Genomic DNA, 27,712 nt, shown 5'->3' with positions numbered 1-27,712 from the left:
GAACAAACAGTAACCAATAGCTTAGACCAAAGACTTACCTTCAAAAGATCATCCAATGAAAAGCCAGGGGAAAAAGTCCTTCAGGCTGAGGCTGATGATGAAAAAGGGCTGTGTGGTGATGTGCTTGTTTCCTTCCCTCCCTCTCCCTGCCCACCATGCAGTCCCCACACCATGCAGTCCCCAGCCATTGGTAGCAGATATAAAAATGGTTACAAAGCTTAGTTAAAACAAGAATGAGGAGACTCAGATGAAGATGAAACTTGATATATTTCCAGGATGAAAAAATATTTAATAAAATCAGGGTCAAAAGAAAGTCTCTATGCCTCCCTCACTACAGGCCAGGCCAATGGCTCCTGGTTGGGAAGCTGTCTGACCTCAAGATAAGCATACTGTGTCTCCAGGGCATCACAGAGTGCTTCTGGATAAGGCCAAACCACAAAGGCCAAGGAAGACCCAGGCACACACTGGGTACGCCACAGGTATACGCTGAGATTGCCCCAAAGGTACAGGCCAACAGAGCTTCACTGGGTTCAGAGGTCCAACATCAGGAAGCGCAGATCAGAGAATCTGTGTCTATGCAGTTCCTTTCAGCCAGCATTTGCAACTCCTGTAGGCCTCACTCCTGTAGGAGCTTGTGTTTGACCGTAGAGCTTTCTGAGCAGAGGTGGACAAAAAGGGTACCAGCAGCAGTGCGAGCCCGCAGCTCCTGGAGTTCGTAGTCGTGGGCCCACTCAATGTTGCCCCACTTCTGGATCTAAGGAAGGAAAAGCAAACTTCTTGGTGAGTAGCCTTGACCAGTGACCTGAATCACATTCCATTCCCACCACTGGCCTAAGGATCGTGAGCCATGAGCCGTGTTCCTACCAAACACATTAAGATCCATGTGGGTCATCTGGTAATAACATCCAGGAAGGTGGAGGAGGCTCCTTTGAGGTCTGGGGCTTAGTCTGGGAGGAGTGTAGACCAGATAGGGGCTACCCACTGCTAAGTGGGACTGGAATCCCACTGTGTCCCCTCTAATGGAGCCTTACCCATGTGACCTTTTATCTCCCACATAAGATGAGGAAGACAGCATGAAGCAGTCTGCAAACTGCCATCCTCTCTGAGTTGTGTCTCACTGTCCTTCAGGGCTGTAAGCACTACCACAGGAGTGCAGTAAATAAATGAAGCCAGGCACAGGCCATTGGGCTCAGACCCCTAAGGGCAGCAGAATAGCAGTGACTGTGCAGACACTGGAAGCCAGCTGTAGACCCTCGCAGAACTCTAAACAAGAGGGAGGAGCTCTAGGCACACTGTGGCTGTCCAGACAAGAGTGTCTCCAAACTCATTCTGCTGGCCTCTTCCTGCAGGAGTCCAGCAGGCCTGGCCAGATCACCAAGGAATACAAAATCTTTCAGGTCACACAAGCATTACTGGCTGCCTGGTCTTGGTTTGCACAACTGAAATATATCACCTGAGATGATTTTCACCTTCACTTCAGGTCATCCCTCATTTTATATGGGATCAAATCCAAAGTTCAGAAGGTAGCCTGGCTTGGGTCCCATAGCCAAAAGCAGAGTCCAAGCCTGCAGCCAGATCTCCTGGTCTTGTACCATCCCTATGATCCAAACAGCTGACATCAGCCCTTCCCATGGAACAGATGACATCAATGGATGGCTCTCTTCTGCTGTATAGAAATAGTTGCCCTTGGCATCTTTACAAGCAGAAGATTAAATATTCCAAAAAAGGTTTTTAATCATGTAGGAACCAACTCCTAATAACATTAACCTTCTGAGGTTGGAGTAATAGCAGCATCCACAGGACCACAAGGAACACTAAGTTCTCGGTGTTAAAGATGCAAACAAGGGGCTGGGGAGATGGCTCAGCACTTGCTGCACAAGGATGAAAATCTGAGTTCAAATCCCAGCACCCACATAAAAGCCAAGGCAAGTGGGTGTGGCAACCCACCTATAATCCTAACTCTCCAAAGGCAGAGACAGGGATTCTCTAAAGCAACTAGCTAACTACAATAGCCAAATTGGTGAACCCTGGGTTCGAGCAAGAGACCCTGCCTCAACATTAAGGTAGAGAAGAATTGAGAGAGAGAGGGAGGGAGGGAGAGAGAGGGAGGGAGAGAGAGAGAGAGAGAGAGAGAGAGAGAGAGAGAATTAAAATAATGCAAACAAAATCGAGGCACAATGGCACACATCTGTGATCTCAGCACTCAGGAAGCAAGAAAAGAGCATCTTCATGCATCTTCATATGTCATATGGTCATATGTCCCAGGGCAGGCTAGTCTACATAGTTAGTTTCAGACCAGTCAAGACTGTATAGCAAGACCTGTCTGAAAAAGCCAAAAAATAAAAAAGAAAAAGAAGAAGTAGCAAGCAAGCCAGCCATTGTGAAGCAGTACTTGGGAGACAGGCAGGAGGATCAGAAGTTCACAGTAAGGCTCAGATACACAAGGAGCTCAAGGCTAGTCTGGACTACATAAGACCCCCTCTCAACAAACAAAGCAAAAACTGAAACTCAAAACAGAAATGTAAACAACAACATAGAAAAACCTTAGTTTTTCTGCCCTCCAAATTAAATGCATATGTGGCGGCAGCTACTCCTCTGCTCCTCTGACAGCCAGGAGAAACATCAGGATGTGAATTCCTACTGACTTAGGAGCACAAATGCAGGGCAGATGAGGGTCAAATACCTTTTATGCCCATGAGCCTGAGAAGGCCTTAGCTCTAGTCACCAAGACATGGATGCAGACCCTGGTGGAATTCTCCAGAAGTACAATCTAGTACCCCAATTTATTCTTATGTAAGATGAAGGTAAAAACAACTCCTACCCAATCAAGCTGCTGAAGAGGACCTGGGGGCAAGGAGAGTGCTAAGCAATTCTGACCCTTTCCAATGCACAGGCATAGGTGTGTGGTGCTGTTGATGGGACCTAGGGCCCAGAGCATACTAGGCTAGTGCTCTACCACTGAGCCACACCACTTATCCCCAGCAACTTAAACCTTTATTGTTCCTTGGTTTGATTTTTTATATGTACAAAGTAACAAAGCTCAGAGAGTCTGAGTCACAAGGGTGAGGTGGGACCTGAGATCAAAACCTTACCTGGTACTCCTCCTCCAGGCGTGACAGAAGCACAGCCTGCTCCACAGTCAGGTGCCGGTCAATCAGGCCCAAGGTCAGCAACATGGACTTGAGCTGGGCCACTATAAACTCAATCCCTGAGGGGTGGGAGACACAAGCCAAGTTAGTACCTATAACCCACTGCCTGTCGGTTTCTGTGCCCTCGTGGAATGGGGGGAGGGTGCACTATCCTAGGATCCACCTGAGGTTTGGCACACTTTTCTGCCAGAATACTATTCCTTTTCTTGGGGTGATGCACTTGTCTTTTCCTGGACAGACATATGACCTGAAGCTGGTCAATTAGAGTATGACCCAGGCCATACTCAGCGATTGGTTTATAGATGGGTATATGGGTCCAAACTAATGATAAACTAAACAAAGTTGAGAATTTTCCTATAGGGTGTGTAACCTTGGAGTACTAAGTAAAAGGGCTGGGCATCAGAGCTGCCCAGCCTCCATGTTCAGAGCACTCAGCAGGGATGTGCCAAACTGTACCCAACCCTCAAGGCCCACAGAAGCCCGACTTGTACCTTGTAGGGCCCACATGTTGTAAGAGGACAAGTGGCTGGTCAGCGCCTCTCGGGTCTGGGTAGGAATGCTGGGTCCCATTATGCTGGTGGAGGAGCCGATCTCCATGCCGTATCTAAAGGGAAAAGGCATCAGCATGTCTATTGCACTTTGCCTCTCAAGAGCAGTCCAGCTTTTGACTAGAAGCAAAAAAATAAAAATAAAATAGAATAAAAAAAAACCCTAGATATGGTATAGTGCTTTTCCTTTAAAGTCCCAGGATGGTGGTGCATGGAGGTGCACACCTGTAATCACTACACACAGAAAGCAGAGGCAGGAGGATCAGGAGGAGAAGGCCAGTGGTGCCTACAAGAGTGGGTTTGAGGCTAGGCTGGACTACATAAGATCCTATCTCAAAGAATAAAACCAAATAATAAATAAAATAGTCCCCTCAGGATGGGTCACTGAGTACTCAGGAGATGTGTAGCAAGTGATAATTTATGTGAAAATTGTTATGACAGAAGAAAAGCCAGCCAGGCGTTTGTTGCGAACCCTGCAGACAAGACAGAGCCACGGGAGCCATCCCTTTCACAGTCACTGGAAGGAACTGACACTGAATTTATTTTGCTACCTTATCAATATCTGCTTAGCTCTATACTCACAAAAGTCTTCTGTTAAGGAAACTGTTGTGTATCCCCAATCCCTAGAAGCCACACACCCACAAGGCAGTCCTCACAGCACTGCAGGACGCTCCTGACTTTTGCTCGTGCACATGTGTATCTTGTACACTGTGAGTTTTACTTACCAGTGCAGTAATAATGAAGATTTAAAAAAAAAAATGAGTTGTTACCTCTGCCAAATAAAATGCTAAGCACTTTGCTGGCTAATTCTTCCCACCAGCCTGACTGGCAGGCAGGCAGGATTAGCTCATTTCAAATCAAGAAAACCAACACTCAGAGACTTGCTTGGGGATAGAAGCCTGGGGCCTTTGGTATTTCTTGGGGACACAAAGCTGTCCCTACATTTGTCATGGTACACTACAGTAGCAGGTATTCAGGGTATGATGGCCAAAATGAATTTGAGGAACGTTTTCCAAGGTAATCCCTACCTCTCAACACCTGAGGGAGCTCAAGCTCAAGAAAGTTCTAACTCTGGAAAACAGATTTCAGGTGTGCTGTGTGGCCCTGCCCCCAGCACCCAACACAATACCAGGCCCACTCAATCCTCCATGAGGGGCTGTACATCTTACCTTTTTTCAGCCCATTCTATGACTGGATCCCATTCATTCTTTTGAAGTTCCACTAATGTCTCCGGCTCTTCCACCCTGTAGCTAATTCATTGTAAAAACCACCTTCATTAATAAAAAAGTACAATTCCTTCATTGAGGGACAGAAAAGAAAATTCAAAGGGCAACAGCAAAATCTTTCTGCCACTGACCCCACACCCCAAACCTTGTTCCATAGAGCAGTGGTTCTCAGAGTGCAGCCTTGAGGCCAGCAGCATCAGCTCTAGCTGCACTTGGAAAGCTCATTACCAGGACACTGATGACAAGCAAAACCTCGGGTGGGGCCTGGCCATATGTTTCCACATGCCCTCTGGGGAATTCTGGTGTAGCCCGAGTTACAATCCACTATCCTCTGGCTCCCAAATACTTGACAGGTCCAAATTTGCAACCATGTTAGTGCTACTCAAAGACAGATCTGCAGTAATAATGGATACATAGCTACTGGACACAAGTGCTATGCTAGAAGTTCAGTGACCGCTCCACCAAGACCCCTGCTCCCGGCCAAGGACCAGATGCCAGCTGACGCTTTGGGAGCCTAGCCACTTCCTAGAATAGATTCTCTACCCAAGTGGATTACTACAGAGCCAGATGGTACAACTCATTTTGATAAAGACACAGAAGGGTCAGTTGATGGGAGCTGAGCTACAAAACTTCACGGATGGGAACCCTAGGGCAGCAAAGAAAGCTTTCATGTAAGCAGAGGGGAGCAGAGAGGGCATGGGTATGCGGAAAAGCTGGACTGCTTTTCTGAGAGCAGAGTAGGAGGCCTCTCCTATCCAATCCTGGACCTGAAGAGAGGAGGCAGGTAGAACTTAGTACCTGGAGAGTTCCAACTGCCTGTGCTTGCTTGTTAGAACCCTGCATAGTTTTCAGAAAGCCACCTTTGCCAAAGGGAAGCTGAACGAGCTCTGTCTCCTGCAAGCCACTGTGTTCTAGCAAAAACAGAGTAGGTTTTCCCACTGCAAGCTCTCAGTGATCCGAAAGCCCACCTACTTCCAGAGCATCTATGCTAACACTCCAAGTAATCCCTGGGGTGATTCATAGCTTCTGAGTAATGGGGCCAGCAGGCACAGTAATGCTTAGCCATTCTGCTGTTTCTCCAATGTTCCTTCAACACCACTGACCAACAAGAAAAGAATATAGACACAAGGGGAGAATTCAGAACTGGGAGAGACCAGCCCCCGACTACTGTCACCTGTAATGACAGGGATGCTAATACATGAACATACTGAGGGACAGACATCAGGGCCAGATGTCCTGCGGGGAGTTGGCCAATGGATTCTGTCTGGAGCCTGTGAGAATGGCATAGTTTCCATGCCAACTCAGCTCAATGCAATGCAATGTGCTAGGGCAGACTGAGAATCCTCCTCCCGGGGTTCAGGCTTGTCAAGTGGGCTACCTGCCTGCAATGGCAAACGCCTTGTCTTTTCTTCCACTGATATGCTCTGGGCAAACGAGGCAAAACAGACGAAGAGGCTCACACCACCCAAGAGGAGTGTTCATCTAATGACACTTACCAGATGGTATCAGTGTCCAGGAACTTTACAGCTGCCCGGATCAGTTGATCCTTGTTTCGCTGGGTTGGGTTGTCCAAAGATGTGTTGCACAATGTGGTCTGAATGAAAAGGCAGAAAATGCTGTCACCCACATGTGGGTTCTGACATACAGCAGACAGTACACCAGAGTCACCACCCGAGCCACCATCACAGCCACAACAGCAGCCTATCTGCTGAATGGATCCAAAAGCCAGGCTCCATCTTCAAACTCCACTGTGCTCATGGGATTCACTGGACTCTCACAGTGGTCACAGTGTACTTCTTCAAAGTTTCAGGGGCTTCATTTATATATTTTCATGCTTGTGACTACCAGGTTAATCTGCACAATACTTTGGGGGGGGCAGATGCCACTATTCTACCCATTTCAGAGAGGTGGAAACTGAGACCCACAGAGGTGAAATACATAACTCAAATACAAAAACAAAGGCATGAAATGCAAGCTGACTGAGAAGCTTTACCAGCTTATTTGACACATCAGAGGACAAGGCAGCAAATCGAACTGGGATCAAGATATTTTCCTAGTGTTACCTCATCAATAAGAGGCTTCCAAGACTGCTCTACATATTAGTGTGTGGCCTCATCAACCTGATCACACTAGATAGTGAAGAAGTAGACGACACTGCTGACAGGCCCACCTGGGTCTGTACGTCAAAGTGGAACACAGAAGTGACCAGGATGAGAACATCTAACCCCAGACCCGGCTGGTGCCTTCCCTGGAACCACCTGAGGGCTCCATGCACAGTATCATCCGGTCAACCATGGCTCCACGGGTGGGTAGTACAGGTGGGCGTCATGGGGCTGAAAAAGGGTGGCCACCATGTAAGGCCAAGTAGACTGCAGAGGAAGGATTTCAGGAGCCTCAGTCACACCCAACCACTGAAGAGCTGAGTCTGTGGAGCATCCTCCTTTCCTCACTCATCTGGCTCCCACACCCTACCACTGTTTACTGAGCTCCATCTATACTTCCTGCTGGAACCACTGAGTAACAAAGACATGGCCACTGTTCTTCTGTCACTCACCAAGCTATGAAAGACACAGGCAATAAGCATGTAAAAACAAAATGGGCCATTATAAACTAAGTGGTGATAAAACAAACAACTAGCTGCTAAAAAAAATAAAAATAAAAAAGGTTGGGCTTTGTTACAGCAGCACACATCTTTAATCCCAGCAGTTGGGAGGCAGAGGCAGGAAGATTTCTGTGAGTTGGAGGCCAGACTGGTCTACATAACAGGTTCCAGGACAGCCAGGGCTACATAAAAAGACCCTGTCTCAAAAATTGAAAAAAATAACGGTAAGTAATGTGGCTGAGACATTGCATATTGACCTAGCATGCATAAAACCCTGGGTTCAATCCCCACACTGCATACACAAGGCATGTAGACAACATGGCTGTAATCTCAGCACTCAGGCAGTACAGGCAGAAATTCAAGGTCATTTGCAGCTACAAATCAAGTTTAAGACCTACCTAAGACAGGACCCAGTCTCAAAAAACCAAAACCAACCAAACAACAAAAATGCAAACAGGGATGGAGTGACACTGGGAGTCGGTGGCCAGGCCAGGCAGGAAAAGAGCTGGGTCTGTTCAGTGACAGAGTGTAACTGCAGCCAGTGTTACTGGCTGAGTGTAACTGCAGCCAGGCAGACAAAAGCCTACCCCAGAGCCTCATCATAATATGGAAGGACATCTACAGTTTTGCCAGGAAGTCTTGGTGAGCATCAAGTAGAAGTCAGTATGATAAAAGTCTTCTTGCTACAAGTTTGTTTGATACCAGGTGCATGGTGTAGAACTTGATGGTATCCTGCTGGGAGTCCCATTCAGTGGCCACAGCAATGGCCAGAGCCTCACTGGGGACGGTAAATAGCTTGGCTTGGGGAGTTTTCAGCTTTCTGTGGTCCAGGTTGATCTCAAAGCCACCTTAAAAGAGCAAATAAAAAATTCTCAGGGACTGGATTCAAATGCCCCATTCCTTTATTTTAGCAACCAAACTGGTGTACACAAAGACAACATCAGACAAAGCTGCCACCACTGAACTGGCTGGAGACAAAATGTACCCAGCCAGTCACAAAAGGAAGGCCATCCAATTTTTAGACACTCACCTTCACCCTGTGAGATGCTGACATTCTGATAAAACCTTTTCCTTTCTGTAAGACAGATTTTCAGAGACAATTTAAAATAGCATCAAGAGGGATTCAGAGGCAATACCATTATTGTTAATGCTGATTGATTGGCTTGATTTTCATATCATCATTCAAGGTCTGCCCTAGTGTACAGTATAATAAAGTTTCTGATTAAAGCCTGGAATGGGGGAACAACCAGTCTCCAGGGACAAGGGGAAAGCAGGACTCGCTGCTCACGCCTGTTCCAGTATCCAGGCTAGGAGACAACTGATCAAGGGCCTATGGAACCTCAGATTGTGACCTGAGAACTTCAGACACCTGCTTTAGCAGCAAAGCATGCCTACCCACGCTGTCCCCAGGCCAGCGTGATGTACCTGAATGTAAAGTTGGTGTGTGAATTGGACTAAAACCAGAGACTGCTTTCAGGTAGATCCTCTGCAGAAGGAAGCCAATGTGTGCACGTATGTACACATGTGTACACATGTGATGTACAGTAGAAAATACAGTTTTAAGCCAGGCATGGTGGTGCATGCCTTTAATTCCAGCACTCGGGGGCAGAGGCGGCCAGATCTCTATAAATTCAAGGTCATTCTGGTTTACAGAGCGAGTTCCAGGATAGCCGGAGCTAAACACTGAAATCCTGTCTTGAGAAATGAAAAAAGAAAAGAAAAGAAAGCTACTGTGAACATTTCCTATCCTCTCTAACTCATTTACCTAGTTAACTAGCTTGCTTGTGTATTGAACAGGAACTCCAAATACTTCCTTCAAGAGGGGGACAATCTATGTTGTATATTTTTGTTAGACTATGGGAACTCAGAAAAACTTCTTATGTGTGCAAGGCAGAGGGAGGGCGATGGGGAGGGTGCTCCAAACACAGGCAGAGAAAGAGCACTCCTGTCTCCATATTATGCTATTTACATAAATTTCATTTACTGTAAAGACAGGATCCCCAAATTGCAATTCTATGGGTACACTTAGGAAACTGAAGTTCAAATTGTTTTTAAACTATCTGTGTGCAAACTATGGGACACATCCTGCTCTGGGCACCTGGGATACAATAATGAATAAGCCATAAAAATCTTTGTCTTCACACACTTTAAACTGTTTATAGAGTGATCAGCTCTCCCAATTAAATGCAGTGAGCCACAAAAGAGAAGTCTGAAAGTAAAAGGGAGACTTGGGGGGAAAAGGGGATCCAGGCGGGAGGGAATGACAGGATAATAGAGGGTATGATCAAAGTACACACACACACACACACACACACACACACACGTACTCATGTGATGGTTTGAATGAAGCTGCTCCCCAAAAGCTCATGTATTTGTATGCTTGGTTCCCATCTGGAGAATGGGACTGTTTGGAAGCATTAGGAGGTGTGGCCTTGTTGGAGGAGATATGTCACTGGGAGTGAGTTTTGAGGTTTAAAAAGCTCATGCCAGGCTCAGTGACTCTCTCTTTCTGCTGCTGCCTATGGATCAAGATGTAGCTCTCAGCTACTTCTCCAGCACCATGCTTGCCACCCTGTTCCCCCCCATGATGATAATGGGCTAACCCTCTAAAACTGTAAGCATGCCACCAAATAAATACTTTCTTTTTTAAGAGCTGCTTTGGTCACAATGTCTCTTCATAGCAATAGAACACTAAGACAATATCTATTTGTATGTATGTACAAAATTTTGAAAGAATAAATAAATTTAAAAATGATCAGATCTGGCCACTGAGATGTTATGACACAATTGACCATATCATGTGAAACCATAACAGTAATTCTAGTACATATTCTACACCAAAATAGGTAAGCTTCTGCCACAGTAGAGCTCTGAAATTCCCCTATTTTCCCTGCTACCCTGGTGAGTTGGTCACAGGCCTCTTTTCCTATTTCTGATAGAAGTTTTATACTCCATCCATTGTGCTTTCTGGTGCCTAGACTGGACAACACGTAAAAGCCTGGCCAGACAGAAGTCATGAGCACACTGCCTGACACAGGCCTGAGAAAGGACAGACACCGACTGTCAAGGACTGACTCCTCCAAAGCTACCAGGGCAGCTGTGTTTCCTGTAACCCCAATCTGGCACACTCTGCTGGCCAGGGCTACCTCTATATCTGAACAAAAATTTAAAAAGTCTGGATAGTAGGATGATTAGAGAGAGCATCAAGTCAAAATTGATCAAAATAGGATAAAGACACGCAGAAGGCAAAAAGAACCCAAGAGACAATGGCCTCAGATTCAAAGGTGGTGTGGGCTTTAGACAGGACTCTTTCCCTACAGTCTGGCACAGGGCAAACATCAGTCTTTCTACTGCAGGGAATACTGCTCACATCCAGCCACCAGCTATGGGGATGAGATGTGCCTTCAAGGTTCTGTCTAGTGAGAGTAAAATGACCATGTGACTTTAGTGATAGTAAGACCATGTGGGACAATGGGAGGCCAGATCAAGGAATCCCCATCTTGTCATGGGCTGCAAAAGGACTTCTGAGCAGTTAGTTCATATGTGAGCCACAGAAGCAGCAGCTACTAAATCTCATGAACTGATTTGTTTGGGAAGGGATGTATAGAAGTAATTTTCAGGGTTAGAAATGGCTCATATGAAGTCCAGTTGATAGAGACTTGCTGCATGAGGACCCAAGATGAATCCCCAGTACCCACAGAAAAGGCCAGGGAATATGGTGCATGCTTGTAATCCCAGTGCTGCAGAAGTGGAGACAGGAGGATCCCTGCAGCTTGCTGGCCATTCAGCCTAACTTACTCAGCAATCCTATGTCAAAAAATCAAGGAGAGGGTCAGCAAGATGGCTCAGCAGGCAGAGTTGCTTATGTAAACCCAATGGCCAAAATTCAATGCCCAGAACCCACATAAAGGTTGAAGGAGAAAATTGACTCCACAAGATGTTATTTGTCTTCCACATGTATGCATAGCATATACATCTACACATGTACATACACATACAAACAAACTGAAAAAAAAAGCAACAACAACAACAACAACCATCCAAAGAGGCAGCCATAAGAAAACAGGAGAAAACAGCAGAGAACAACTGTGAAAAACGTCTCATAGTGGGCTGGAGAGATGGCTCAGTGGTTAAGAACACTGACTGTTCTTCCAGAGGAACTGGGTTCGGTTCCCATATGGCAGTTTACAACTGTCTGCAACTCCAGTTCTAGGGATCTGACACCCATGCACATAAAATAAAAATAAATTTAAAAATGCTCATAGAAACAGTTCTGGATAGGAAAAAATGCTCATAGGAGGAAGAGTACTGAACAGGAAATTAGGAACCTACTAAAAGATCTCTCTCCTGTGAAGTCGCTTAAACCCATATAAAGAAACAAGTGGTTTTCAGAGCCACAGCCTTTTAAAATCCCTCCTGCCTAGTGTGTGGTTATTCTATCAGTCACAATTTTGGAGCTGGCCTTTTTTTTTTTCCTAGAAAACTGAAAGCCACAGGACTACAATTCCCAGGGCACACCAAGAAACGGTACTAGTCATACAATCACAATACCTTTACCTTTTAAAGCAGCGCCATCTGGTGGATCTTGAACCTTAAAGCTAAATTCAAAATAGGTAACCCCCTGTAATCCAGAGGCAGCTCTAACCAATGCTTTTCAGATTTCAAAATTTATAAATAAACATAAAGAAAAGCCTCCAAAATAAGGCTGGGCGTGGTGCTGCATGCCTTTAATCCCAGCATTCAGAAGGCAAAGGCAGATAATTTGAGGTTAACCTGATCTACATAAAGATCTAGGTCATCCAGGACTACACAGAAAGACCATCTCAATAATTAATATAACAACAACAAATCCACAATGAAATATCACATCACAGCCGGGCGGTGGTGGCGCACGCCTTTAATCCCAGCACTCGGGAGGCAGAAGCAGGCGGATCTCTGTGAGTTCGAGGCCAGCCTGGTCTACAAGAGCTAGTTCTGGGACAGGCACCAAAGCTATAGAGAAACCCTGTCTCAAAAAACAAACAAACAAAAAGTTTCCATTTGACCCAGCAATATTAAGCTTAGGAAATATATCCAGGAAAAAAATAAAGCCAAAGTTCCACACACAAACTTGCACATGTCTGTATCAGCATTATTCATAACAACCAGGACATAAACAACTTACATGTCTATAAATTGACAAGGAAAACATGGTGTATAAAAAGACTGGAATATGGGAATATAATACAACATAGATAACACTTAAGAACAGAGGCCAGCCCTAAATCCCACACTCTATTTGTATGCAATGTCCAAAACAGGGCAATCTTTAAAGGAAGGAAGTAGTGGTTGCCTAGGGCTGGAGAGGTGGCAAGGCACTAAAGGGTACTGACCGCCTTTTTAAAAAAATGTGTTTAGGTATTTTGCCTGCTTGCATATATATCTGTCCACAATGTGCATGCTTGGTGCCCAAGGTGCCCATTTGATCCCCTGGACAGGAGTTTCAGATGGTTGTGAGCTGCCATGTAGGTGCTAGAGTTATAGATGGTTGTGAGCCACCATGTGGGTACTGGGAACTGAACCCAGGCCCTCTGCAAGAGTGACACATGCTCTTAATCTCTGAACCATATTTCTAAGCCCTAAATGGATTGATTGTATCTTTTTGGCTTATGTTTTGTTTTGTTTTGAGAGACAGGGTTTCTCTGTGTAGTCCTGGTAGTCCTGAAACTCACTCTGTAGACCAGGCTGTCCTAGAACTCACAGAGATCAACCTGCCTCTGCCTCCCAAGTGCTGGAATTAAAAATTCTGCAGGGTCAGAGAGACGGCTCAGACAAAGATATTTATATGCAAGTCTGACTGAGTTCAATCCTCAAACCCATGTAAAGGTTGAAGAAGAGAAACATCTCTCAAAAGCTGTTTTCTTAACCTCCACGTGGACATAGTGACACACGTGTGCCCAAATACATACATACACAAATAAGTAAATGTAATAACAAATTCTTACAGACAAGTAAATAAATGTACTATTTTTCAAATTGCTCTTCATCTGGAGCAAAAGTCAACTGATGCGAGATTTCCTTCTGTATGCTATGAATATGTTTTATTACCATTGGGTAATAAAGAAGCTGCTTCAGCCAATGGTTTAGCAGAGCAAAGTCAGGCAGGAAATCCAAACAGAGATACAGAGAGAGAGTAGGCGGAATCAAAGAGACACCAAGTAGCAGCCGAAGGAGAAAGGTACCCACTGGGTCCTTACCAGTAAGCCACAGCCTCATGCCAACACAGATTAATAGAAATGAGTTCATTTAAGATATAAGAGTTAGCCAGAAATATGCTATATTAATTACAATACTGCTTGACATATATATATATATCGTCTGCCTGTGTGATTATTTGAGTCTGGGCAGCCGAGAATGAATGAGCAGTCTCCGCTTACAGTCAGTACTCTAGGTTGTTCTGACTATTATAATGAAAGCAGCCATAGACAATACGGATGAATATGTGACTGTGTTCCAATAAAACTGTACTTCAAACACAGGTGGCAGACTGGTCCCTTCAATTGATACTCTGAAGTGGCAGAGACCTGGAGGAGCTGTCTACGGACAGTAATTTGTAAATGGTCTTAGAGGCAGAACTTCTAGCTTTGGTTTCTCTAGCAATTTGCGTTCAGACTCATATGCTGCTTCTCCAAAACACCTTCCCGTAGGGCAGTTAACAGAGCAGGAGGGTGGCAACAAACATCTCTGCAGGACACCACCTCCTCCTCCAAGCCCTCAGTTAGTCCTTCAAAAGCCCCTCCTCTCCGGACAACCTTCCAGGGGGTGGCTGTTCCTAAGAGTCCAGTCGGCTTGGTATCTGAAGTCTTCACTAGCAAGGACCCAATGGGGTATAATTTACACTACTTCAAAGCTACACAAAAATCTCACGTTAGTGAGGACGAGGAGAGCAGAACATATCTGTCCTAGGGAGGCACCGCATGAGAGAAGGAACACACTCAGGGGCTCACTAGATAGGCAAAGGGGTTTGCTTTCCATTATGGAGGTCATCTTTTCTTTCGTGTTACAGACTTAGGAGTAGGCTCTTAGAATTATCTAGTACAGAGTAGGTAGTCAGATGTGAAAGAAAATAAGAATGTCTGAACAAATGAGTGGATGAGGCACAGTGAGAGAGATGTATATATATAAGTCAAGCCTTGTTCTCCTCGTCTTCCTCCCCGCTATGCCCGATGAGGTCTTGCCATTGTAGCCCAGGCTGACCTCAAACTCTTGGACTCAAGTGATCCTCCTAGCTCAGTCTCCCAAGCAGTTAGTCCACGTACGCGACACCACACTCGACTTCCTCCTTCCTCTTTACTGTCCTTTCCTGGTATACTTCCAGGCCATTGTTTTGGGGCTTGGTAAGTAAAAACTCGGCTCCCCGTTGCATCCAATCTCCTTCCCCATTTATATAAAATTATGGACTTTGGACCACTGAAATGGCTCACCATGTAAAGGTGCTTGCCAGTAAACTCAGCCACCCCAGTTCAATCCCTGAAACCCACATGGAGGAAACCAGTTCTGCTGGCTGTCTTCTGCATGGCAAGTGTGTGAAATGAAAAACTATGGGATTTGCGGCCTAAGGAATCCTTAAAAGCAATCTTAAGCCTCTGATCACTAAAAAAAGCAACATCACACATGTCTCAGACCACAGTACCTCAGAAGTCTAGCAACCGACCCCAGGTTTATACTCGAAACCCAGTGCCAAACTATGGGATTCTGTTTCTTAATGTGGGCAGTGTTGCAGCAAGATCTCTTAACACCCTGCTGTCACCTCTGGACATGTTCCTCTATTTCTTTTTTTCACTGAACCCGTCACTCATCTGCCAGGTCCCAATTTAACTCCCCTTTCGACCAAGACCTGGAACATGTTCAAGACACAAGGGAATTCTTTGCGTTTCCTCAGAGCCTCTGTACTGCCCGTATCATGTGCACTAAAACTATTGTTTAGTAAGCATACTGTACCCTGCATACTGTATCGGTGCCTGTCCGTCAGGTGAGACCACATGCCCTCAACACAAAACAACTAAGCGGAGGAAAACAGACCGTCACTACTTTTCATCCACTGAAGTGAAGCTCACTCATAAAAATCTCTCCCCAGAAGCAATGAAATAACCTTCTTTCAGGTTTATTACGGTCCTCAGTAGGGGAAAGACGTACGGCCTGAACTCGCCCTTCGAGAAAGGAGGCTTCAAAGAATGCAGGGTTTGTAGCACAGCACTAGGGCAGAGGGCCTGTGAACCCTTAAGGAACGTGTGTGGGGTGGAGGACTCAAGGCCCGCCTGTTCTGTGCCAAGTCTTATGCTGGGTGCTGGGGACCAATGCAGTCAGGCCGGGCTTTGCCTTCCACAGACCTCCACCAGTCTGCTCTGTGACCTTGGAAATCAAAGAAGACACCCGCACGCCTTCAATCCCAGCACAGAGGCAGAGGCAGGCGGATCTCTGAGTTCGAGGCCAGTGTGGTCTACAGAGAGAGTTCCAAGACTTGGACTACACAGAGAAACCTTGTCTCGAAAAACAAACAAAAATAAAACTGAGAAAACCACAAAAGCCCAAGATCTCGCTGTCCTCTAAGGTCATCCCTGCACTGGTCTGGATGTCATTTTCCAACCTGAAACAACTCCATTGCTCTAAATATCCTCATGGGCTCGAACCCTGCCTCAGTCAGCCCGCACTGCACGACAGAAAACCTCCACCTCGTGAGCCACATTTGGCACCTGACCAAAAGGTAACGCACGTCCGGGCCTCACCTGTTGGTGGTACGTAGGCCCTGGCCGGAGGCCGCGGAGCTGGCCTTGGCCACATTGAGGCGGTGGGTTCACTAGAAGACCGGCTCAAGAGACCACGTCCCCGGTCCCTCAGCCGGGGGTAGATCCGCCACATCATGCCCAGGGGCCTGGGTGGACGCATACGTTAAGACAGAGAACAAGAATAGGGTGAAGGGATCCCCAAACCCTTCACTGCAACTGTACGGAAACCTCTCACCACCGGCTCAAAGCCCTCAGCCTCCTCTGCACGCCGCCATCTTCCTCATGACACCAACAGCGCGCCGTCGCCACCCCACGCCCACTGCGCTCCCCTCCCCGCCCCCGTCAATCAGCATCACAAGCGTGCTCGCCCCGCCCCTCCATGCCGCGCTGCGGGGGAAAAAAAACTACAAGTCCCAGAGGGTCGTTCGTGAACCGCGCCACGTGCTCTCTTTGCCCGCCAATAAGCGGAAGCGCCGCTTGAGTTTGCTCCCGCCTCTCCGGCGCGCCCGCGCCAATTGGAAGCAGCAGTGTGTGTGTGTGTTTGTGTGTGTGTGTGTGTGCGTGTGTATGTGTGTGTGTGTATGTGTGTGAGTGTTTGTATGTGTGAGTGTGTGTGTGCGTGTGTGAGTGTGTGTGCGCGCGCGCGTGTGTGTGCACGCAAGGGCAAGTGTGAAGGGGGCGCAGCTCCGGACAGGGAGGCTCTGCTAGCAGGTCCCGGGTCCGGGTGGCGACACGAGCCCTCGGTCGGCCGGCAGCGGGCGGGTGGTTCCCCGAGCCCCTCCCCCGCGCGTGCGCGCCCGGGTCCGCCCTCCCCGCAGCCTCGACTCCCGCGCGGCAGCGGCGGTTCCTTCCCCCTCCCCCAGCCCTGGCTCCGGGGGACCCCGCGATGCCGGTCCGCACCGAGTGTCCCCCGCCGGCGGGTGCCTCAGCCACATCCGCGGCCTCACTCATCCCGCCGCCGCCCATCAACACCCAGCAGCCCGGCGTGGCCACCAGCCTGCTCTACAGCGGCTCCAAGTTCCGCGGCCACCAGAAGAGCAAGGGGAACTCGTACGACGTAGAGGTGGTGCTGCAGGTGAGCGCCGGGCGGCCAAGCCGGGCCCGAGGGCCTCCTCGCGGCGCTCACGGGCCGGGCCTGCCCTGGGCTCCTCGAGCCCTCAGCCGCGAACCAGGCCCTCGCTACCGGGGCCTCCTGCACCCGGCGCCTCCCACCGGGACCTACTCAGCTGATGTCACACTCTCGAACCCTAGCCCTAACCCACCCCTAGACCCAAGCCTGTAGCGGCCAGCTTCCGACAGACCCCGAAGACTGTCTCACTCTTGGGAGCCTTTGACCCGCCCGCTTGGGATCCGGAAGCACCCCTATGACTAGCTGTCCTTTAACCTGGGTCGGTTCTTCTCAAGTCCTGTCTTCCCTACACCAAGCCGGCCCTCCCACCAGTCCCTGTCGGATCCTTCCCAAACTCAGTACCCTCCCGGTGGCGACCAGTGGCAGATTCTCCCAAAATGAAGGTTGTCCCCCGACCCACCACTCCATCCTCTGAGCCAGGGACCTTGTTCCTTTGGAGAATTCAACCAGCCCACCGCCCTCGGGGAGGCGGGGGCGGGGTGGACAACCTCCCTTCATTGGCTGAGACACCCCACGGCATTCCTGGGCCCTTGGCTCCCCGAAGACCAGATACTCACAACCAGGTATCTCCAGCTGCACCACTTAGAGTTAGGACCGTGTCTCCTGAGGCCTTCCAGTACCAAAACCCTGCTTCAATCAGTTCATAGCCTAATCAGTCAACCGCCCCCATGCTAGGCTTCCTGTCCCGGACTCTCACCCTACCCTGCTCTGTGGCCATTTCCCTTACCCTGGCAGTCCCCCTGGCCTCTCCCCAGACCTCGCACCTTGGTCTAGCTGGTTGCTGTTGCTGGCTTCAGTGTGGCTGATTTTTATCTACACAGCTCCAGAGTTTCCTCCCTGCCTCAGATGCCCAAGTACTGGGAAATCTAACCCAGTTTTGTTTTGTGTCCACTTGCCTCCCCCTATTTGACCTGGATATCAGAGTACTGACTGTCGACTGCCAGTCCCTGAACAACTTTGAAACTTCAGCTTCATCTACTCTGGGCCTTTCCTTCCTAGCCCAAATCCTCCTTCCCTCTCCCCTGAAGCTTTTTCCAGTCAAAGGAGACTGGTGGAAGTGGATATTTTCTTTTATCTCCTCTCCCCACAACTGTGTTCTTTCTGGGTATTAAACTGTCTGAAGACCCATTCCCCCCTCCCATCTTGTGTGTATTTTCTTAATGCCACCTCCTAGGCTGTTCCCCAAATCGTGTTCCTTGAAAGCCCTTGCAGAGGTTCAGAGGTGCATGCTGCCTCGGGGTCCCAGGGAGATGTGCAGTGTATGTGTGCACACTCCTCCACCCTTTACTCTCATTTCCTTGTCTTGGTTTCTTTTGAGCAAGTTGACTTCCCACTCCAAAGGCATGAGAGTGTCTCCTTTTCTAACTGTAGCACACCCATAAGCCCTTTCCTTCCTACCCCTTGTGGGAATAGTTTTCTCACGTTTTTGACTGGGAAAAGTGGCCTCTTATTAAATGCAATTTGTCCCATAGAGTTCTGTCATGAAGTATATTTATTGTAATTGGAAAACTGGCTGAGCTATTTCAATCCTCATTACCTACTGTGATAATAATTTTTTCCTCTTTAAAATGTGATAATATAGTATGGAAAAGTCAGACTTTTTGTTTTTAATTCAGTCAACTAATCATAAAATTCTGGAACTGAGATCCCTTCATGACTCATGTTTGGAATGGTCCTGAATTTATGCCCACTTGCTGGTTTCTGATATAATAGGTAACAGCTGGGGCAGAGCAACTATGTGTCAAAGGAATGTCTGTTCCTGTTATGTGTGTGTTGTTTCCTACCTTGTAGTTGCCAGGACCCTGTGAACCAATAGAAATAGTGATTGAGTTTGGGACGGCGTCAGGTAGCCCAAATCCTGAGGTCGAATGGCTACTGGTGGGGGCGGCTGGTGGTCATGCCAGGGAATGCTCCCATATCTAGATCAGTGAGCTTGTTTGTCATGATGGTCAGGTGGAGGCATGGGGATTGTTCTATTACCTAATCTCCCTGCCAAGGCTAGTTTCTTAGTCTCAGCCTTCTGAGAACAGTTGTTTTCTTAATTCAACCTCTTTCCTGCTTTTCTTGTTTGTTTAGTTTAGTTTAAAATATTTTTAGGAAGCAGAATAATGTGGTAGTTAAAGGCATGGACTCTGAAGTCAGATCAGTGAAAAATACACCTGCTTGTTCTTCTTAAGTACTTTTCTTGAGATGTAATCCACATACCATACTGTTTACCTATTCAAGGTGTACATTTAATGGCTTTTAGGATATTTGCAGTTTTGCAACTATCACCTGATTTTAGAACATATTTTATTGTCCCCAAAAGAAACTTCATACCTCCTAGCCATCACAAAACACATGTGTGTGCACACACACAAACACCCAACAATCCTGGGCTAATCTTTTTCTTTCTTCTTCAGATTTACCTCTGAGATCAGGTTTGAAAGTATTCACCTATAATTCTTAAACTTAGAATCTGAGTCCAGAGGATGCTATTAGCCTCATCTACAGAATGAGACCCTTTCTCAGAAACAGATAAAAACTTTGATTCACCTTTTACCTATTATGAACATGTATAAATATAGTCCCACAGTTGTTTTACCTTTCATGACTGGCGTCTTTAACAACATATTCAGGGCTCATCTATATCTCAGCACATGTCAGTACTTCAGTACTTTCCATTGCTGCCCATTTTAAAACATTGTGTTTTGTTTAGTCATTGGTCAGTTGATAGACTTTTAGATTCTTTCTACTTTGGGGCTATTATAACTAATCCTCTTGTGAGCATTCATATACAGGTTTCTTGTTTGTTTTTGAGGTGTGGATCTCTATATTGCCTAGGTTAACTTTGAACCCCTTCAAAGCTTCAAGTAACTTCAAGTGACCTTCCCATTTTAGCTGTCCCAAATACTGAGACTATCTAAGTATGTACCACCAAGCCAGCTGTGTAGAAGTTTTTATGTGCACATGTCTTTTCATTTTCCTTGAGTAGATATAGATACCTAGAGATAGAATTGCTGGGTTTAGAGTATCTCTGGGGTTAATATTTTAGCAGACAACCAGTGGCTTTTAAAGTGGTTATACTGTTTTACATTTCCACTGGCAGCATATGTGGGTTCCAACTTCACATCTTTACCAATTCCTTTGATGATAGTTGTCCCAGTGGATATGGAATGATATCTCACAGTCTTACTATAAATGTTCCAAAAGATGTATATCTTTTACTGTCCTTTCAGCACAGTGAGGTATGTACACATGTTCTGTGAGTACATGTATGCGTGTGTGCTTATGTACCTGAACATCAGAGGTCTATATCAGGTGCCTTCCTCTATTGCTTTCCACCTTATTTTTTGGGACAGGAACTCTCACTGAATCTGAACTCACTGATTGGCTAGACTAACTGCCAGGGAATTCCAGGGATTGTCTTGCCTCGGCCTCCCCAGCACTGGGATTACAGCTGTGCCCCACCTCACCTGGCTCTTAATATATAGTAGGAATCCAACTTCAGATTCTCATACTTGCATAGCCAACTGAGCTGTATCGACAACCCCTGGGGCAGTGGTTCTCAACCTTCCTAATACTGTTACCCTTTAATACAGTTCCTGTGTTGTGACCCCAACCACAAAATTATTTTTGTTGCTACTTTGTAATTTTACTACTGTTATGAATCATAATATAAATGTCTAATATGTAGGATATCTGGTGTGCGACTACTGTGGGGTTGTGCCCTACAGGTAAAAACTGCTGCCCTAGAACATCTTTTATTTTGAAATAAAAGAAACTCCAGTATAGCAGTTCCTGAAAATATATGCAGGATTCTAACACGATCTTTCCCCCAGCTCTTACTGTAACTGTTTCCCTCTGTGCCATCCTGTAAGGCACCAGTAGTGTGAAGCCCAGGTCTCTGTGAAAGGAGTACTTAAAAAGAGCAGCTGTTGGACATAGTTGTACTGAGAGGCCTCTTTGCTAAACATTTGCCCTGTTATCTTTCACACTGAAATGCTGGTCCCTAGGTTGGTGAGAATGTGTGCCAGTCAGGTAATTTTAGTTCACCCATCATCATTAAAATCAGTTTGGGCAGAATGGAAAGATGTGGTTGAGTAGAGGCCAAATAGAAATTTTGATTTTTGAGCTTGCGGATGTGAAGCAATTTACACTTCAATTTTTAATCTTACTAGCAAGTATTTCTTCCATTTGAGAGCCTTTAGCGCTGAAAACCACAAACTGTTGAGTTCTATAAGAACCACAAAAGTGAGATTTAAGGCCTGAGGCTCAGAGTATTCGTTTCATTAATAAAATCTTTGCTTTTTTTTTCTTTTCTCTTTTGCTGAACCATGTGAGTGTGAATCAGGTGTGCTATCTAATTCCAGTGCTAAATCCAGCAAGTGAAGATGCTGAAATACTTTGGCAGTTTTTCATGGATTACTTTTGATGTCAGTACCAAGATATGACAGCCCATTCGGCTTCATTGGTACCTCATTGCTTTGGTGCTGACATCGTCTGGCTGACTAGGTTCATTACAGTTCTTAAGGACTGCCTTAATATTTGATTTGTGTTAGAGATGGAAGTAAATCCCCAAAGCTGATAGGTGGGGCTAAAAAAAGATGGCTCAGTAAAGAGCTCATCCTGCTCTTGTAGAAGACCCGAGTTCAATTCCCAATACTTCTGTCCTGCAACTCACAACTTCTTGTAGCTACAGCTGCAGGAGGCTGTGACGCCTCTGGCCTTTCTCGTGTGCACACACACACACACATAGACACATAGATATAATTAAAAATAAATATTTTCTTAAAATATAATAACTGTCACAAAACTTAAAGTTTTTTTTTAAAGTGAGACCTTACTTAACATAAAATTCTCTGTGTACCCCCAGTACCTCTGTGCTTTGTTTTGCTTTAATTCAGAAGTTAATAGGCAATTTCAGAGTTTATCATAATTAGAGTCACTTTAAGTCATGAACTCTGAAACTCTGCCCATTTGGGACAATTGTGTGTGAATTGGGTTGAGATTTACAAGTTGGTATGCTTCCAGCTCCAAGCATCTAGATTGCATTTCTAAATAGTATGCACAGTGCTGGGGATGCATCTCAGCTGATAAAATGCTTGGCTAATATGCAGAAAGCCCTGCTTGATGACAAGCACCACACCAACCAAGCATGATGGTGCACACATGTAATCCAGCATTCAGGAAGATCAGAAATGCATGTCTTCCTCTACTGCATAGAGTTTGAGGCCAGCCTGAGCTTTGTGAGACCCCATCTCACCTACTGTCTGATGTTACTACTTGACTCCAGAGCCTGTGCTGGGTTGGTTCCATCTCTTTCTGGGCTTCCATCCTTAGCATTTCCTGGTCTATTTCTCTTTCTGGTCTCTTGGTAGCTGTCCTTAGACCAACCACTACTTGTCATTGTTCCCAGCATGAGGGAAAGGAAGAGACACTTGTTCCTCATATGACCATTCAAATGCTAATACTCCTTCCTAAGCACCCAGAAGACTTCTGTTTTTATTGGCCAGAACTGAGTCACTCATCCATACACCAGTACCTCACAGGTGATGGGGTCCATTCATGCGATCCACTAATAATGGCCAGGTCTTATGAACAAGGTAGGTGCCATCCCTGCTAGCGTGATTTAAAAAAAAAAAAAAAAAACGGTTGTTGAGTAGGCATCTGGCAAAGTCTGGGCAACCAATGGCCTATGGCTGATAAGCCTTAAAATCTCCTGTGCCCCTTCTTGTTGTCTTGGTCTCCTGACTGTATTAAGAAACACAAGTCCAGGAACTACAGAGATGGCTCAGCAGTTAAAAGCATTGTTGCTCCTCTAGACAACCCAGGTTTGAGTCCCAACACCCACATGGCAGCTCACAACTGTCTGTAACTCCAGTTCCAGGGAATGCAACAGCTTTTTCTGGCCTCCACAGGCATCAGACATGCATATGGTATAGAAACATACATGTGGGCAAAACACTCACACACATAAAAAGAAATAAAAGTCCAAGTCACACACCTTTAATTCCAGCACTTGGGAGGCAGAGGCAGGTGAGTTTCTGTGAATTTGAAGGCAGCCACCCAGGACTATATGATGATACCCTGTCTTTAAAAAGGAAAGAAAGTCAAGCCTTTAGTCCCAGCACTCTGTAGGCAGAGGTAGGTGGACTCTGAGGCCAGCCTGATCTACAGAGTGAGTTCCAGTTCAGCTAGAGCTGTTACACAGAGAAACCCTGTATTTAAAAAACAAACAAACAATTCTGTTTATGAAATAGGCCAAACTGGCATTCGCAATATGTTGGGTGGCATTTTGGTTCATAATTAAAATTTATTCCTTCTAACTCTTCCTAAGATGGTATTCTCAAATGTACTGCTTGCTCATTTTATAAGGAAATAATTCAAGATGATGATTAGGGTCAATAACAGCAGGAATAGGTCTCCCAAACCAGAGAAGTAGATTAGGGCTAGAGATGACTGGGTATGAAGGTGGAGAGGGCCCTTGTGTCTCCCAGTGCACAAAGAATGCAGGTGAGTGAGGAGTGTACAGGAAGTGAGTGAGCGGGCTGGCTGTTCCCGAAAGCACATCACTCTTGAAATATTTGGCCAAAGTGAGAGGAACTTGGGATAATATTTTTAAGATTTATTTTTAATATTGCTTATGTATTCTGCATAAGGGTATGTACACATGAATGCAGGTGCCAGTGGAGGCTTAAAGGTGATGGCTGCCCTAGAACTGGAAGTCCTGATGGTTGTGAGCCACCTGATGTGGATGCTGGCAACTCAGCTTGGATCCTCTGGAAGAACAGCAAGTGCTCTTAACAACTGAGCCATTTCTCTAGCCCCTGAGATAATTTTTATTATCAGTCAGAATTGAAGGTACCAAAGACACCTGAGGCTTGAATTGTGCCAGGCACAAGATGACCATTAGGCTTCCTTGCTCTGGCCTTGAAGGATTTCTGAAGCACCCCAGGGTGCTTTCATTTATAACAGTTCAGTTCGTTTATAACACTGTATCCCTTTTTTACAGCACGTGGACACAGGTAACTCTTACCTTTGTGGGTACCTGAAGATTAAAGGCCTTACAGAGGTAAGTGCTTATTGTTAGATCTAGAGCAGGAAAGTAGTGGCTTGTTTCATAGCTTACAGAGTTCAGAGCAGCAGTCCCACATTGAAATGCTTTGACCATGAGGACCATAATACTGTAGTTTTGTCTGTTCATTTGCAAATGTACACAGTCACAGTTTTCCACTTTGGTCCTGGGTATGGAACTCGGATGAAATGAAAGGGCTTAGCATACACTCAGCTGAGCTGCACCCAGACCCTTTACTGATCATAGCATGATTGATTAGTCTTTTGTTTGTTTGTTTTCCGAGACAGCATTTTTCTGTAGCTTTGGTGCTTGTCCTAGAACTTGCTCTATAGACCAGGCTGGCCTTGAACGCAGAGAGATCCACCTGCTCTCTGCCTCCCTAGTGCTGGGATTAACAATGTGCACCACCATCATCCAAGTCCAGCTTGATTAGTCATATTTTATGATTGTTTTTTGAGACAGAATAGCCCAGGTTGCCCTCAAACTTGAGTTACACTGTTTCAGCCCCTGGAGTGCTAAGATTACAGCTATGCACCACCATGCCTAGCAGTCTTAATCCTTTTTAAGAAAATTTATATGGATTGGAGAGATGGCTCAGCAGCCAAAAGTACTTGCTAACCAGATTTCAGATCACAACACCCATATAATAAGCTGTATCCAAGGCACTTTTTTAAAGGTGTATTTATTTTACATATATGGGTGTTTTGTACATGTACATCTACACACCATGTACAGGTATCAGGTCCCATAGAATTACAGTTATACACACAATTATAGATGATTGTGAGCCACCCTGTGGGTGGAGGGAATTGAACTTAGACCCTCTGGAAGAGCAGTCTGAGTTACTTAACCACTGAGCCATGTCCCCAGTCTTCCAGTATTCTTTTATAAACCCATCTCTAACTTAGGCAGAGACTGAATCATCACTAGAGCTTGCTTGTTTCCAGCCTAGCCAAGAAAACTTCAACTCCAGGTTCAGGAAGAGATTCTGCATCAAAGGACTATGTACAAAGTGGTAGAAAATGATGGCTGATATCCTCTTTTAGCCTATAAACACACAAACCTATATAAATGTGTGTACACACTCTCACAGACACAGAAGTCATGGAAAAATAAGGAAAGAGAGCCAGAGAGATGGTTCAGCAGTTAAGAGTATTTACTGCTCTTGCAGATAACGAGGCATGCTTCCCAGGACCCACATCAGATAGCTCACACACTGTTATCTCCAGTTCCAGGGACTCACAACACCCTTTTCTGAACCCCATAGACAATTGCACACATGTGCATTGTGCGCATACATGTGCATAAAGAAAAATATTAATACAGCATCCACCCTGATCATAACTTTAACAGTCTTTGAGGTTGTCATTAATTAATTATACAAAAGTAAAGTTTTTGAAGTTATTTAAGTCCTGTGGTTCAGCCAGTTGCGGTGTATACCTTTAATCCCAGCTTAATCCCAGCACTGGGAGGGAGAGGCAGACAGATCTCTCTCTATTTGAGACCAGTCTATGTAGTATGAAGGCTGGCTTGTTGGGGTTTCTGTCCCTCCCAGTACCCCAACAGCCGGCAAGCAACAAAGAAAATCACACACAAGACTCCATAAGATTATAAACTGATTGGCCCATTAGGTCAGGCTACTTATTAGCTCTTATAACTTATGTTAACCCATTATTCTCATCTATGTTAGCCATAATGGCTCCGTACCTTTCTCAGCTGGGCAAGTTACATGCTGCCTCTTCGGTGGCCTGCACAGGAGTGGCTGAGAGAGAGCTTCTGCTTCCAGAATACTCCCAGTCTCTTTGCTCCACCCCTACTTCCTGTCTGGCTTTCCCGCCTATACTGCCTGCCTGGCCAATCAGCGTTTTATTAAAATATGATTGACAGAATACAGATAATTCTCCCGCACCAAGTCTAGTCTACAGAATGAGTTCCAGGACAGCCAGGGTTACATGGAGAAACCCTATTTCAGAAAAGTAGATGGATGCATGCATGAATCTGGTGGTTCATTGGCACAGTGAAAAACAAGAGTCTAGTTTTCAGCCTGGTAAGTAAAAGTAGAGCATTCTTTCTGTCCTCTAGACTCCTGAGATTTAGAAGATAGATCTTTTCCATTCGTAGCGAAATGGGAAGAAGAAGGATGCCTAACTGGCCACTGAGTTAGTTCCCTGCCAGAAGTATAGGCCTAACCCCATTGCTCATGGCTTTTATTGCTTCATATAGTTCTGATTGACTAACAGGATGGGGCAGGGCTGAACAGAGCCTGCAAGCCTCACTCAGCCCTTTTCTGAATTTGTGACCTTTAATTTCTCAAGTCTCTTCCTTTCAGCTTTGGCTTAAAGGAGAGTAAAAAGCTACTGCTCTGCTCTGTCAGATAACTCATCCAAGTGGGGACATGTTAAAGTAAGTTGCAGATGGCATTGTGGCCCAGATGTGGATGGAGTGCTGCTGTGGTGTCCCACAGAGCCTCGTCTTCTGCTTGTCTGTGCTAGAAGCTGGGATGAGGAGTCCCTGGGAAGATCATTATTCAAACAGAAGGTTTCTTCCCTATCTCTAGAAACATATCCCATCAGAGAAGGACAGAGTGATAGCAAAACAAAGCTCCTCCCCACCAAAAAAACCCTCTGATTTGGCCTAGGAAAAAACGTGCTGAAACAGGATATGCTTAATTAACAAGGTAGCCAGTGCATTGATTCACGGAGTACAGAGCATATCTCTTTAACGTAAAAAACTAACAAAATATGTAATATTGTAGGATATTTTAACAAAGACCCTCAAAGCCAATTAGTTGGGTTGTAGGAAACTGCTCAGAAATTGAAGTAGAAATCTGGGAACAGTACACAAAAGCGCTGACAGCTAAGAGTTCTTCCCAGAGCAAGTTTCCCTACTAAGGGAAGCTCTTTTCTGAGGGAGGGTACTGGCATGACCTTACACTTGGGTCAGCTCACAGGGATTTATCTTTCCTGGCACAGCTCAGATCTGTAGGCAGAAAGGCCTTACTGGGCCCGTGTCCTTCCAAAGTAGTCCGTCCAGGTACAGCACGGAGCTGTGCCATTCTTGTGTGGGCATTTAGTAAAAGGTGGCATATGGTGCTTGAGGCCTCAGCAGGCCACAGGATGCTTTGTATTCTCTAGTTCCACATTATAGCTTTATAAACAGACTTAACACATCATGTGTTTCATCTCTGTTTTGTTTTATTTTGACAGGTCTCACTATGCAGCTCTGGCTGTCCTTGA

At 45.9% G+C, this 27,712-nt stretch overlaps 2 protein-coding genes across 4 annotated transcripts in view; one reads left to right on the top strand and one right to left on the bottom strand.

Moving 5' to 3' along the window:
- Positions 1-248: 248 nt before the first annotated feature.
- Atpaf2 (ATP synthase mitochondrial F1 complex assembly factor 2) lies at positions 249-17,320 on the bottom strand. Of its 3 annotated transcripts, none has more exons than XM_087910554.1 (9): positions 17,191-17,320; positions 16,291-16,436; positions 8,556-8,600; positions 8,228-8,373; positions 6,420-6,517; positions 4,867-4,947; positions 3,641-3,753; positions 3,093-3,208; positions 249-754 (listed from the first exon to the last, which is right to left on the bottom strand). In XM_087910554.1, exons 1-9 carry the CDS (start codon positions 17,223-17,225, stop codon positions 617-619), a joined length of 918 nt encoding a protein of 305 aa, XP_087766680.1. In that variant the 5' UTR covers positions 17,226-17,320; the 3' UTR covers positions 249-616. The 3 variants fall into 3 exon arrangements, with proteins under 3 accessions (XP_087766680.1, XP_048304067.3, XP_085551140.2); XM_048448110.3 differs by lacking the exon at positions 17,191-17,320 and adding an exon at positions 16,526-16,580; XM_085695014.2 differs by lacking the exon at positions 8,556-8,600.
- The window catches only part of Gid4 (GID complex subunit 4 homolog), a 24,836-nt gene continuing 13,912 nt past the window's right edge, over positions 16,789-27,712 (top strand). The window contains exons 1-2 of the mRNA XM_085695015.2: positions 16,789-17,365; positions 24,414-24,473. Of these exons, the coding sequence (XP_085551141.1) occupies positions 17,177-17,365; positions 24,414-24,473 (249 nt within the window). The 5' untranslated portion in view covers positions 16,789-17,176. The remainder of the gene's footprint in view (positions 17,366-24,413; positions 24,474-27,712) is intronic.

This window comes from Myodes glareolus, chromosome 9 (genome assembly GCF_982192425.1).
Source record: "Myodes glareolus chromosome 9, mMyoGla1.1, whole genome shotgun sequence".
In the NCBI taxonomy this organism is placed as follows: Eukaryota; Metazoa; Chordata; class Mammalia; order Rodentia; family Cricetidae; genus Myodes; species Myodes glareolus.
This window is presented reverse-complemented; position numbering and strand designations above follow the sequence as displayed.